The following is a 15,309-nucleotide window of genomic DNA, read 5'->3' as shown; positions in this document are numbered from 1 at the left end:
AGGTCTAATTTAATTGAAAGCATTCTCCATAAATCATTGATGTATTTTTTTCAAGTCCAACTTTTTTTTATGCGTTCCTTACCACTGCATAAAAATTTTTTTTAGGTAGTATATCGTACAAAGTTGTTTATTATACGTAATAACTTATAATTTTTTTTTTATGATTTCTTTTATGCGGTCCCTATCCAACGCACAAAAAAAGGTTTTACTGTATGTTTTTCTTGAGTTTATGATTATAATAACCATTTACTAATAAAAAATAAATATTTATCAGGAATATAAGCTTATAAAGTATCTGGCTCTCCCTTACAAACAAATAAAATAAACTGTGTTTTTAAGTTTCGCCTTTGAAAATTTGATTTCCAGAAACTTCTGTGATCAATGATTTTTTGAAACGTCTGAACCTTCGATCTTAGGATCACTGTTAGCGAAAAATTCGGGATTTTTCCAGAGCGTAATCAGCCCTGCCTATTGACAAAACAAGTTACGATTACTTTTGGACCACTGAAAGCTAAATTTGTCACTTTACCACTTAAGAGAATTATTGTAAATAAACTTAGAATTTTTTCTGCCTTACGGGTAGAAGTCTCAAATTTCAACTGAATTGCTATAGATCTGTGTCTGATGCGCAAAAAACTAAACATCTTCAAAGTTACAAAATAATCCTTTAAGTATTTCTTGAGAAATTTAAAGCACTTGTTTTTTGAACCTGGGACATAGTATAAAATGTCCTTTCACTAACCTGGAGTAGACACAAAAATAAGTTAAAAAATAAAATTGTGTGAAGATAAACTGCTGGAATCTTAAGTAACTCAGATTTATTTGTATTGTCATTTAAGATTTAAAATTAATTAAATACGATTTAATTTTTTCAGTGCCTGTATCAAAGTAATACCATGTTTGGTACTATATATGTTTGATATTATACATATGTTGTGGAGGTTAAAATTTTTTAAGTTCCACTTATTTAAATTAAGAATCAAATATAAAAGATAACTTTCAAAGTAAAATCTTCATAAAACAGAGGAAGTTGATAAATAGGAATTTTATAATCAATATTTAAAGATTAAGTGTAGGAAAGAAAGGAGTAGATTTTTTAAAAATTTATTCTCGAAACATTTCTATAAATACAAAACCTTGTATATTATCAAAATTTCATCAAACACAAATGCAAGAAGAAACTAAACTTTTATTGGACAAAAATGTAGCAGATTTAAAAAACTAAATATAAATTTATACAATTAGGATTAGAAGCAAGCAATCACAAAGTTGAAAGAAACATATACTACATAAATTACAGTTAAAAGGAACATACTGAATGCAAATTTATTGAAAGTAAAGTACTATTCTATCAAAATAGGTAACACCTATACTTAGAAACTTAATTATTTAACAACTTGGTGGGAAAATTTATGTCATTGAAGTTCATCAGAAATTAATAATGAAGAGTTTTTATGTGGACATTCACTTGAAATTTGACAATGGTTAAACAAATATTTTTTTTTTTTAAAAAAGCAATAAAAATTACTAATTAAGAAATAAAGTTTGTTTCAGAATTAAAAAAAATATAAAGTTGGCTTACACATGACAAATATTTATTCAAAATTGGCTTACACATGACAAATATCTATTCAAAATATATCTCACAGGAAGAAAATCAAAATAAGCTAAAAAAAAAGCCTAAAAAGTTTAGATTTTGAACAATACTTTTGCTCTGGAGGCTGCAGAGGGCCGCCACAGGAATAGTGATACCACTGCGAATAAGAGTCGCACAAAATAGTATCACCATACCGCAATCTTGTTTGCATGAATAACATTCCCATGTCATCATTTTCGATTTTGTAAAATCACATTTTTAACCAATAGCCACCCATCAGAAGTAAAGAACAGCTTCACTTCATTAATTTCAACACATGATTCCATACAAGAAGAAACCTTCTCTATACCACATTCTATAGCAGCTTCTTCTTCAAAATGCCTTTATTTATGGTCTTCGATAATGTCTCTTCATCTACAAAGCAGTTCATAAGCATATTTTTTTCCCTCCAAAACTGCTTTTCTTGTAAAAGGAGTGGGCCTATTACCTTTCTTCCTCTTCAAACCAACAACTTTTGTCGTTAAACCTAAAAATATAAAATATTTTAAGAAAAAAAAAAGCTAGATAAAAGAAATCATTGCAGAAGATAAAAATTGCTAAAATAAAAATAAAGTAGTTTTTAAGGACGATGGGAACCCGGCATAAATAATAGAATTAATTTTTGGGCCATTTAATGAGTGATTTTTTTTTAAATATGCAAAACAAAACAAAAAAAAGGAAATTTTTTTTTTAATTTTAGAAAGAATTGCTAAATTGTGTATTGTAATCTCATTTGCTAAATTGTGCAGTTAGAAAAGCTAAGGAAGGGAAAATAATAAATCTGACCAAATTGAAATTGTTTTAATGCAAGATTAATATACTTGTTCCTTTCACATTATTGTTGCATTTATATTTTATAATGTTAGAGTTAAAAATTGTGTCTTTAACAATAAAAAAGATTCAAATACAGTGGTACCTTGAGATACGAATGCCCTTACATACGAGTTATTTGAGATACGAGGAATGGCCTTGCAAGCCCTTCTCGTCCTCGACAATGCTCCCGTTCACCCACCGAGCCTCGAAGTCTATAGCCGAAAATTGTGCTGTCGGCTAAGTCCGTAGCTTTGAAGGATTCGAACTCGAAGTGCCAGCGGAGGAGGAGATTGTGCCTCTGAGAAAATCCATGGACCTGGTGATGGGTGAGCATTCGGGCGTACTGCAAGAAATTGGATTCGAGGAAGAACCAGAGGTGGAGGAGGTTATCTCTACAAATGAGATAAAAGAATTCTTGGGAATGTGGAAGAGAATTTCACAGTTCGTGGAAAAGAAACACCCTGAAAAAGTTGAAACTGGTAGTACATCGGAGCTATTTAATGAGACTTGCCTAACTCATTTCTCCAGCATTCTGAAAAGGAAGAAACAAACCTCCTTGGACAGTTTTTAAATCTGGCTAAAAAAGCAAAGACCAGTGAAGAGAAAAGCAGTGACTAAAAGTAAGCATATAGTAGCATTTAAGTTGTGTGTAAGTTGCATTTAAGTAACCAAAATACAAATATGCATGTACACTTTATAAAAGCAGTTTTTTCTGCTTCACATTCTCTTTTATTATGTTTTTATATAGTATTTGTCATTTATAAATACATTTTTCTTATTCAAAAACACACAAAAAAAACAATTGAGGGTAGCATTTTTGGGGACGGAACGGATTAACGGCATTTCAATGGGCAAAATTGCTTTGAGATACGAGCAAGGTTAGGGAACGAATTAAACTCGTATCTCGAGGTATCACTCTATATTAGTGAGTTGGTGACGATGCGTTATTTAAACTCCTTTTAATTTTGTTACATGCATTTTATATTAACTTTTTGGATTTATTTCTATTTTTAAACTTTTACAATACTATTTAAATAAAAATATTTACACAGTAAAACTTATATAAAAAAAGAACATTATCATAAAAAATACTATGTCATAATTTAAAGTGAATAAAGATATTTAAAGAGATATGAATTACATTAAATGTCAGCACAAAATCACTATTTATGATAATAACATTCTGAATATATTCTTCCTCAATTGGAAACAAATTGTTTACTAATATAATACTATTATAAGGGTCATGCATTAAATTATTAAAAAAATTATATTGTTATAACAGTTTGCATAACTAAAGTCAATGTACTTGCTTTACTTACAAGTATTTCATTGAATTTATTTTTAAAACACAAACATTAAATTTGCCTCAAAACTTATTTTACTTGGCCAAAAACAAATTCAGAATTTGAATTTTCTATGTGTCTCTGCTTCTAACCATATTTTATGGATACATAAAATTTAAAGCAAGGACTGCATATGAAAATTTACTATACTCTTATATATAACTAAAATACATTTGACATTATGTCAAGGTAAAAAAACAGGGGATATTTCGTATTGTGATCTGGCGAAGGAACTACAATTGTCAAGGTGCCAAATAGATTTTAAACTTGCAAATTTTTTTAAAAAATATATGTAGATAATTGCCTAGGGGTAACTACAAGTTATACCTTACGAGTCAGTCCCTTTCTATGACATTTCTTTTAGTTTCTCGCGGGCCACTGCCCGGAAGTTTCCTGGACTTTGCGATTATTCTGCCGCAGATCACGATACAGAAATCTCATTTAACAACAGTTTAAGCAACAACAATAAGTTCAAATAGATATTATAATATTCACACGTAAGTCAGTGTAAATCACTCTGAGTAACAAAATAATTTCTTAACTATACAAACAAAATTATGATAGAAAATGGAGATAATTAGAGTAAATGAAGGAAAAATTTTTACCTATATGAAATGGATAATCGGTGCAATAGACACTCCGTTTTATTATTTGCAAAAATCCTTACTTAAGATTATTTTACCATAGTTCATACATGCTCGCTTTTACCTAACTCATGTTTTTTAACGTCAAAAGCTTTCTTTAAAATTCGCATCCTAAAACGACCTGAGTTGTACAAAAACAAGTAGCTAGAGGCTTACGAAATCACTGGTAAAATTTCCAACTGAGAAATCTGTTTTCAAGTTAATTATGGCAAAACATCATCCTGATCTCATATTTTGTCGTAAGCAGGCTGGAGTTGGTAATATGATTTAATATTCTGTTTTTTAACGTTTAAAATATTAATTGTTTCTCATATAATTTCCTTTGTCCGATTGTTAAGATACCTTTCCCTGTAGATCACCGAAGTCGAGCATCACTGTCAGTAAGCAGATAGTTGACCACTTTGATCAGCCGGCTAAGAGGTCGAGGTTGTGAGGTACCAGTCCTCGTTACCTATTCTACCTTAAAGTACTCGGCTTCGCACGCAGGTCTTGGGCTAGGAAAGCGGAGGTGATCGAAAATTGTAATGGCATGTCTTCGGACCATCCTCATGGTTTGTTTTCCAGACGGTCGCTAGTAGCCCATTGTGCAACTCTAGTGCAACGTTATTTAACTATTGCTATGCAATTTTGCTTTCTATAATAGGAAATTTATGTTGAGAAGATTAAAGTTCGCCAAGTTTTGATAACTTCCGGGCAAACAACCCGGCCTGCGAGTAATAGTTATGTAAAAATACAACACAAAGCATCTCGATGGTATAGCTCGCAGCTACCCCCACCCCCGAGCATACGTTTTTTTTAAAAAAAATTAAAAATTTGTTTGGCTGTTGTAGTTGGTGTGTAACAAATCAGGATATGGAAATATTCTTCATTTTTAGTATACATATTAATATGTGTACTTTAAAAAATTTTATAGTTATATATATATATAAAGTTTGGAAAATATTATAATAGTTAATCTAATATAACTTACCGTGATATTTCACTGTTAGAATTGTAAACCAGATTTGCATTAATCACAGTGGTGCAAGTGCTGCGCCAATTGTGGAAACCTGCGCGTACATGCTCCAAATTGAAGTAGTTGACTTAAATTGCTCCAAAAAGGATATTTTCCCTAGGGTATCGCCAAGTCACAATTTTGCGGCAACCAAGCTACTGCCATGTGGAGGGTTGCTCTGGATTCAGTGGGAAGGATTCTTGCACTCTCGTGTGAAGATTTTATAGTTGTATTTCACTCTTAGAATTGTAAACGAGATTTGCATTAATCACAGTGGTGAATTAGAATGGAAGACACTTCTAATAAGCCAATAAGATATCTGGCAACAGTAACCCCATCCATTATAAAACCTGAAGAGGCATCTTTGTTACTGTGACGTGGGGAACCAGAAGATTATTCTTCTGACTTAAATGAATATGCACCAATTGATGTGTTTTGGAAAAACTGTTTTGTGAAGAAAGATAATTTGGGAAATATCAAATATGCTCTTTTAACAAAGCTTTTTAGAGCTCTTTTGTGTTTACCACATATTGAAAGAGGTTTTAGTGTGAACAAAAGGTTACTCGACAATAGGGCAAGTTTAAATTCGCATAGTGTTAATAGTTTGGGGCAACTTGTGTCACATATTAACAAAATAGGGAGTTAAAATAACTTTAAAATTGACAACGATATGATTAAAGTGGCGCTTGCAGCATTTAAAAATTATTCTGCTCTATTAGAGGTTGAGAAAAAAGAATGTGAAAACACTGAAATTGATTTGCAAAAAAAATTGAAGGCATCTCATGATCTCTTAGCCACAGCTGAAAAAAACATGACAGATGGGTTAAATAAGGACATGTCGATTATAGAAAGCGGACAGATCCTCTTAGCTGAGGCTAAGTCGAGGATAGCAGAATATTTAACAGTCTTGGAAGATAGCAAAAAGAAACTTAGTTTGTTAATGCAGGGACCTTCAAAAAAGTGTAAAAAATCAAATATGTTATTAATGAACAAAATTAAAAATTCTTGTTATTAAATTCTTATTCTAATTCTTTTTATTAAATATGCTCCAAATCTTCGTTTCGCTGCTCAAAAATTGCTTTTTTGTTGCTCCAAAGATGCTCCAAAACCATGTTTTGCCACTTGCACCACTGCAATCATAATAACTGAAAATAGTTTGTTATGTAGCTCATAACTATGATTAGGGTTAATAAATGGATCCCGAAAGAATCTTTGAGGAAGGGAAGTTAGTGATCTGGAGATTATCCAATGGGATATTTATTTACTTCGTATACTATAAGTTAATTAGGAAGGATTTCTATAGCTGTATCTACACTAAGATTTGGCGACTTCCAGGCACTTTGGCGACTTTAAAAAAAAAAAAAAATCTTCACCGAAGGGGATCCACTCAAAGCAAAACTCAACCTGCTTCTTATTTAAATTTTCGCTAGTTAAAAATCCCATTTGTGGCTTGGCTGCTGTAGCTAACACAAACAGATACCAAATCAGGGGTCTGTCCAGGGTGAATTTGCAACCGTTTAGCGATACCTTCACAAATTCAACATTAGAAAAAAAAAACTAGTTTCACAAAATAATTTAAAATAAACAAGTTCTAAGATTCTCTGCCTCTCAAAATTTTGTTTTTGTATCCCCAAAATAAAAATACAAATCCCAGAATTTTTTAAAATGGAACAACGAGGTTATCTCTCTATAAACTATACAGGAAGTCAAAATTCGAACATCATTCTAAACGTTCAAACATTATCTTTAACATTATTGTAAATTTATTCTAACAGGCCTTTGTTTTTTTTATGAAAATTTTTTTTCCATACGAAACTTTTTTCTGTATGACCTAGTCGAAAATGTTCTCATAATGAAAATAACTTTTAGTTCTAGTACTATTAAATGCAAGTTGAAATTTAACAATGGACAATAGATTTTTAAATTTAGATGCAATTTTAAGCTCGAAATTTTATAATAGCAATCTTATTTTTTAATACATGGGGAAAAATATATAGATATTTAACCAGTTCTAAATAATTTTTATTTATAGTGACAATTTTTGAAAATAATTTTTAATTTTACCATATTTTGGTGTTGATTTATGTAGCTTTTAATTTTCACGAATTTTGTCTAAATTTTCGCAAAATAGGTACCTCCCAAAAAAATCTAGACAGATCCCTGCAATTTGAAAATATTCCAGTTTGATGTATAAATTGTGTGTATTTGGGTTGATTGATGTTAGCTTCAGGATCGTACTTTTTGTATATTAGATAGCTTCCTATTTAGTTTCTATTCATTTATTTAAAATTATTTTGCATCAGCAGCTTTTAAGATAGTAATGATGATTTTAAAGCAGTTGTGTGGAACGGAAGAAAAATTGGTCTTCTTATTAGTTATGTTTGGAATTATATGATTACTTATAATCTTGATTAAATATTGTTTTACTATAGATTTTAGAAAACGCAGGGATCCTGGGTACCTGATTTCCATGGTGCTTAAATAATTAATTTAATGCCTAATATCTTAATAAAATTTAAGCTTTATTCGTTTTAAACAGAGCTATTTCTGTGTAGTATCTGTTGATGCCAACTAATGCGCCTAAAGGATTTTTTAATCCTTAGGAGGTGCTTTTTCTGGCAAAATTAGTTTTATATTAATTTTTTATTTATTTTATAATTAATGAGTTATTATAATTATCATTATGTAATAATATTAATTATATTTTAATTTATTGTTATTATAATTAATATTATTTTAATTAATATTTTAATAATTAATAGGCTATGATAATTTTTTTATATGCTTTTATTCCATTTGCAATATAATCTAAGGTTGTGTGTAAGATACTGATTTTGTCATTTTCTTTTGACAACCACTGGAAGATAATGTGAAAAATGTAATGTAAATAAAATGTAACATTTATTTATTTTAAACAGAGATATTTCTGTTGCCAGTATCTGTTTGTGCCAACTACAATCGCCTAAAGCAGTGATTCCCAAACTTATGACTTTAATGTACCCTTTTTAAATTTTTCGTAACGCTGTGTACCACTAATAAAAAAAATGAACGCATTTTTTTATTGTAAAAAAATTGCATTAAAGTTAAAAATCACAGCTGGCTGTTAATACCATTAATTATTAACTGTTAACTCTGCAAAAAAANGGAAACACTGGCCTAAAGGATTTTTGAACCCTAAGGAGGTGCATTTCCTGACAAAATTAATTTTATAATTGCTTATTATTTTTATAATTATTAAGTTATTAAAATTAATTTTATAATATTAATTTTATATTTTGTAATTAATATTATTATAATATTAATTAATTCTATTTTCTATATTTTATGTAGTAATTGTAATTCATTAGTAATATTGTTATTTATTATAATTAATAAGCAATGATAATTTTTTTTAATGCTTTTAAATATTTTTCCGTTTGCAATATAATCTAAGGTTGTGTGTAAGATACTAATTTTTTTTTTATTTTCTTTCCCCAGCCATTGGAAGATTATGTGAGAAATGTAAGTAACTTTTACATATTTATACTTGAAATTTTTCACACTGTTAATTTTTGTTCAGTTAGCAGCTTATTTTACAACTAGAGTTTATTAGCTAACTAAAAATATTTTGTCATATTTAATTTTTAAAAATATATGTTTTTTTTTTGTTTTTGTTTTGAGAATCATTATAAATTATGGTTTGATTAATTTTTCACACTGTTAATTTTTGTTCAGTTAACAGCTCATTTAACAACTAGAGTTTATTAGCTAACTAACAATATTTTGTCATATTTAATTTTAAAAAATATATGTTTTTTTTTTAGAATTATTATAAATTATGGTTTGATTAAGAGGATCTGAACCAAATTTTATTTCCCATAATTGACAGTGTAGTTCTGCGGATATCGTCTGCATATTGGGTCTTTAGTCTGGACATTTCAAATAAAAAAGTGATACAAAGATTTTTTAACTTAAAGAGTCTCAGTCACATTAAATTTATGTAGAATTTTGTTTCTTTTACTTTCACTTTGGTTCTATGCTAAGATTTTTTTCAAAACAAAATATCAACATGGGACAAAAATATGCATGCCCATAACAATAAATTGAGTTGTAATGGTAAGAGTTATTTGATTTCTTTTTTATGATTTGATTGATTTTCATATTATGTTTAAAATATTTTTAACCTAAGTGACATTTATTTCTAATTTACTTTACTGTTATAAAGATGTAATTTTATCTATATATACTTTTATATAAAATCTAATTTCATATTGTGTTATATTAGTAGAAATTTTTGCTTTGAAACATTTAATTTCGGAATGTTTAATGATTAAAAAAAGAAATTTCGAATTATGAAAAGTTATCTCATATAGCAAGCAGTGACACTATTTAAGAAACATATAGTTTGTCTAAATTAAGAACTCTGTTAGCCATTCAGGATAGACTTATGGCAGTGACTCTGGTAACAAAGCAGGATGGCCACGCACCTGGAAAACCTTGCAAACGTGGAATTATCAGGGAATTTTTTTATATTTGGAAAAACCTGGAAAAGTCAGGGAATTTTAAAGAAAAGCTGGAATTTTATTTCTTAATTTAAATTATTTTGCCATGTTATGTCCTCTTTTTTTAGTTGAAAATGTATGGTCAAACAGTTGAAATATCATAAGCTTATCAATACTTTGCTTGCATTAAAATTTGCTCCATTATGACCCTGTTGAACTAGAATGCCACATAAAACTCTCCCATGGTTGCTAAAATAAATGGAGAAACCTTAGACCTCTTTGAAACCCCCTGTGGCAGAATTTTTTTAGGCTTAATGCAACATACCTCTCTAATACTAATATCTTTCTGCAAGATACTTTTAAAAATAACAAATGTACCTACATGTTACAAAATTAAAGTAACAGAAGTATCAACTTCAAAAAAAAAACTTATTCTGATCAAATAAAATTTTTTGTAAAATTAAGTATGTAATATTTTTTTTATTCTAATATTATGAGCTATATTCTCGCATTTTGTAGGGGAAAACACACTGATTATTTCCTTTTTGACATTTTGTAAATCATCATCTACTCAGTAAAAAAAAAAATTGAAAATTCTAAAAAATCTTGAAATTTGTAGCAGTAATTTACTGCTACAAATTTCAAGATTACTAGACTCTTCAAAAAAGGGTTACTAAGTGCGCGTTTTCATTTCGAGAGTCGTACATGGGCCGTACAGTTGTTGTAGTAAGTACTATATTAAAAATATTGGATTTCAAAACTATGTGAAAATCAATAGTAATAACTGCATTTAAAAAATTAGAATGAAATTTTTCTCCAGAAAAGAAAACCAAATTTTTTACTTTATTAATCTTTATTTCTCATTGTTCTCAAAAGAGAATAGGAAAACCATTATTTTCTGCTCGGTTGCTCGAGAAAGGCATCTTTTGAATATAATTTTAAAGAAAGGATAAAATCTTTCAAAAATTTCTGCAAAAAAAATTTTTTGTTTTACTTCCCAAAAGAAAAGTCTTTCTGCAGGAATTTCATAACATTCTGCAACAATGCCACCTTGTTGCCACAATTCTGCAACGGTTGAAAACCATGGGCCGGCGCAGTTTAGGAAAGGCAAAGATTGTGGTGGAGGTGGAAGAATGAGTTAGGACACTTGCTTCTGTTTATAAAAGTAATTTTTTTTCCTTCTAGTCTGTTGGTTGAATCCATTTATCATTCAAGTTTGTTCCGATGTTTTTGGGGTATTTTTTCGTTTGTGCAAACCATTAAAAATGTATATTGGTTTAAAGAAAATATGATCAATGAATTTTATAAAGAGAACTGTTTGGATAAAATACAGTATAAAATGACTCTATATTGAAATGTTAATAAATATAAAAAGCTATTAATTATAATCGCCTGACATTATATTCTTTCGCTTAATGAAAATATATTAAACAGTGCTTATCCCCAGTTTCTTGGGTCACTCTGCATCAGGGTTGGCATGGTTAAAACCAAATGGTTTTTTCCGTAAAAATAATTTAATTGATAAAAATGTTCGAAATTTAATTTCGAACATTTCATTGAAAAGAAATACAGAAGAAGTAAATACATATTTAATCTACATATATTTTTATATTAACATATTCATTTTTGATCTTATCAAAATAGATAAGTTAAGCTAAAATAAAAATTAAAAAAAATCTATGTACTCATTGTAATTTTTTTACACAAAATTTCTTTATAGAAAAAGATATTGTAAACAGATTATAAGGAAAAAAAAACTTTTTGATAAAAGAGACAGCGCAATTAAAATTCTACAGATAGAATTTTATTTAACATTATTTGTATTTTTTTTGTGAAAAAAAATTCATGTTTATTAATTACTTTCTACAGCTATGCATTGACAGGGTTGCCACTCTACATGGAGAACAGGGAAAACCTGGAAAATACATGGAATTTAAAAATCACCTAAAATAACAGGGAAAATGCAGGGAATTTTTTCCTTGCAAACTGGGAAATACAGGGAATTTTGTTTCTTATTTTTGTCTTTTAAAAAATGGTGCCCTCTCAAAGCGTAATCTATGGGGTATTTAGCCATGATATTTCAGCTATACTAAACTATTTCTTTTACTATAACATTATTTAAATATGTTCAGCTGTTTTCCCACCGATTAAAACTAATAAATATAGTTAGCCCTATATAGCTCACAAAAGAGCACAGTAATTGTTGTTTCCATTTAATATATTGTGTATAATAGTGCAGGGAAAACACAGGGAATTTTTTTTCCAGATTTGAGTGGCAACCCTGATTGAATGTTTACTTCAATCTATATCTTCAATTTCAAGTATCAAAAGATTTTTAAAAATGTAATTTGAAATGTGTTGGAATTTAACACACACCAAGAAAGAAAGTAATTTCGTTAACTAAAATTAATTAACGCAGCAATTTATTTAAAATAAATTTTAAAACTATGGAAAGAAAATAATAAAAGTATCAATATATTAAAACTCTGTTTTTTAAATTTTTAAATGAATATATATTAAAAAAATTCAGTTGATTTAAATAAATTATTATTTTAAAAATATCAGATTTAAATCATGATTTAAATCGTGATTTAGATCAAGTTGATTTAAATCAATATACCCTGAGACAAACTATGCATATAATATGTGTGATGTATTATTTATAGGTGATGGGAAATGTGTTATCTGTGACTCTTATGTTAGACCATGCACTTTAGTCAGAATTTGTGATGAATGTAATTATGGATCTTATCAAGGTCGANCTACGCAAGTCTATATTAAGACAGCATTGAATGTTTACTTTAATCTATATTTTCAATTTCAAGTAACAAAAGATTTTTAAAAATGTAATTTCAAATGTGTTGGAATTTAACACACACGAAGAAAGAAAGTAATTTCGTTAACTGAAATTAATTAAAGTAGCAATTTATTTAAAATAAATTTTAAAGCTATGGAAAGAAAATAATAAAAGTATCAAAATATTAAAACTCAGTTTTTAAAATTTTTAAACCAATATATATTAAAAAAATTCAGTTGATTTAAATAAATTATTATTTTAAAAATATCATTAGATTTAAATCATGATTTAGATCAAGTTGATTTAAATCAATATACCCTGAGACAAACTATGCATATAATATGTGTGATGTATTATTTATAGGTGATGGGAAATGTGTTATCTGTGACTCTTATGTTAGACCATGCACTTTAGTCAGAATTTGTGATGAATGTAATTATGGATCTTATCAAGGTCGATGTGTTATTTGTGGAGGTCCAGGCGTGTCTGATGCTTACTATTGCAAAGAATGTACTATTCAGGAGAAAGATGTAAGTAGTAGACTTATTCATACCTGCCTAGTCTCATGTTTTTAAACGAAAACTCCTGCATTTTACAACTATCTCCTGTTTACTCATATATTTTCATATTTCTCCGTATTTGTTAAAGAAGTAAAATATATATATACACAGTAGAAGTCCATTAGTCCGGCATCCAACAATCCGGAATGCCCGATAGTTCGGCATCGCTCCGGAAAATTGTAAAAATTTTTGTTTTCTCCAAAACTGTGTCTTTAAAACAAATAAAAATTCTCGAGAGCTATTCGTAAGTTTTCGGGATCATCTGGAAGCGCTCCGTTAATCAATCACGAAGTGTCTTCGCCATTTTTTTTGTGCATTGTTGTTTTGTGTCCTTTCACATTGCAGTAAACGTAACTTTTGAAACTGTTTATGAAAAAAAGTGATTTTCGTTCTAACTGTACTGTGACCATGTTTTCAAAACCTAAGCCTTCGAGTTCAAAAGGAGAGAAACGAAGACACGTAACACTGACTCTCAATCAGAAACTAGAAATCATCAAACGGCTAGGAAAAGGCGAGAATGGAAATGTTTTACTGAATGAGTTTAATATTGGCTCATCAACTATTTATGACATTAAAGAACAAAAAGTTGAACTAATGAAGTTTGCTTCTCAATCGGTAACAACTGAAAAGTTGGCTTCTAGACAAACATTAAAAAAACCAAAACTGGAACAGCTAGATAGTGTATTGTTCAAATGGTTTAGTGTAGTACGTTCTGAAAGAAAGCCGGTAACAGGGCCAATGATTGTTGAAAAGGCAAAGAAATTCGGCCAAGATTTAGGAGTTGCTGAAAGTGAATGTAATTATTCTGATGGTTGGCTCAGAAACTTTAAGTTTCGGCATGGAATTCAAAGACTTGATGTAACTGGAGAAACACTTTCAGCAAACCAAAACTCTGCAGAAAAATACTAAGACGAGTTTGAGAAAATCGTGGCTGATAATGATTTAACACCTGAACAGATTTACAATGCTGATGGAACAGGGCTATTGTGGCGATGTTTACCAACATCTCCACTAGCTGGGGGAGGAGAAAAAGCAGCCAAGGGTTTTTTTAAAAAACAAAGACAGATTAACCGTTTTGCTATCAGCTAATGCGTCTGGAAACCACTGAGTGACCCCTTTTGTGATAGGTAAATCTGCAAAACCCAGGGCTTTTAAGAATGTTACACACTTGCCTGTCCAAAACGATACTCAATCAAATGCGTGGATGACTGCCGCCCTCTTTAAAGACTGTTTTTTTCACCACTTTGTGCCTGAGGTCAAGGAGTCCTTCAAAAGCCTTGGTCTACCAGAAGATACTAAAACCTTCCTTCTTTTGGACTATTGCAAAGCCCACCCCCAGTAGATGAGTTAGTTTCTGGAAATATTGTTGCTACTCTGCTCCCACCTAACGTAACATCTATGATTCAACCCATGGACCAAGGGGTTGTTCAAAATTTTAAATGCTTTTATAGAAGGTCTTTTATTCAAGGCTTGTTAAATGCCGACTGTGACGCGACTGATTTTCAAAAAAAGTTTACAGTAAAAGATGCTGTATATGCCATTGCACTGTCTTGGAACCAGGTAAAAAATACAACACTCCAAAAATGCTGGAGAAAACTTTGGCCAGCTGCAAACCCTGTGCAGCCCTGCATCTGACCTAACTCTACAGACTGATGAGGAAGAAAACCATCAAGACGCTCTGACCAAAGTTTTGAATGTCGTTATAAGTGCTGACAATCCTTTGAAAAACCTGCCTGAAGATGAGGTAGAGGAGTGGCTTCTAACTGACGAGAATGGGCCTGTTGAACAGGAACTAACCGATGAGGACATTATTTAATTTGAATACAACATTCTGCGTAGTTTGGAATTCGACAGCATAATACAAGATTTCGTTGAATCCAAAAATCGCAAAAAAAGTTATATATTAGATCATAAGATTTTGCAAAATAATTTATTACCGAAAAATATTATATTTTTATTTGTATCTTCATAATTTTGTGCAAAATACACTTGTTGTTTTTAAAGCTAAATTATTTTTGTCAACAAATTTTTTTCTCCC

General features: G+C 29.8%; 1 protein-coding gene and 1 long non-coding RNA gene across 3 annotated transcripts in view; one reads left to right on the top strand and one right to left on the bottom strand.

Annotated features, from left to right (window-relative positions):
* Positions 1–1,088: 1,088 nt before the first annotated feature.
* LOC122269825 (uncharacterized) lies at positions 1,089–4,417 on the bottom strand. Of its 2 annotated transcripts, none has more exons than XR_006225421.2 (2): positions 4,401–4,417; positions 1,089–2,123 (listed from the first exon to the last, which is right to left on the bottom strand). It is a non-coding gene; the product is annotated as an uncharacterized lncRNA (long non-coding RNA). The 2 variants fall into 2 exon arrangements; XR_006225420.2 differs by lacking the exon at positions 4,401–4,417 and adding an exon at positions 2,553–4,394.
* Positions 4,418–4,424: 7 nt separating this feature from the next.
* Positions 4,425–15,309, top strand: part of LOC107450906 (PHD finger protein 5a) — a 14,183-nt gene continuing 3,298 nt past the window's right edge. The window contains exons 1-3 of the mRNA XM_016066853.4: positions 4,425–4,696; positions 8,911–8,934; positions 13,075–13,241. Of these exons, the coding sequence (XP_015922339.2) occupies positions 4,645–4,696; positions 8,911–8,934; positions 13,075–13,241 (243 nt within the window). The 5' untranslated portion in view covers positions 4,425–4,644. The remainder of the gene's footprint in view (positions 4,697–8,910; positions 8,935–13,074; positions 13,242–15,309) is intronic.

Source organism: Parasteatoda tepidariorum, unplaced genomic scaffold (genome assembly GCF_043381705.1).
Source record: "Parasteatoda tepidariorum isolate YZ-2023 unplaced genomic scaffold, CAS_Ptep_4.0 HiC_scaffold_331, whole genome shotgun sequence".
NCBI classification, from domain to species: domain Eukaryota; kingdom Metazoa; phylum Arthropoda; class Arachnida; order Araneae; family Theridiidae; genus Parasteatoda; species Parasteatoda tepidariorum.
The sequence above is the reverse complement of the archived record's forward strand: the minus strand, read 5'-3'. Positions and strand labels throughout refer to the sequence as shown.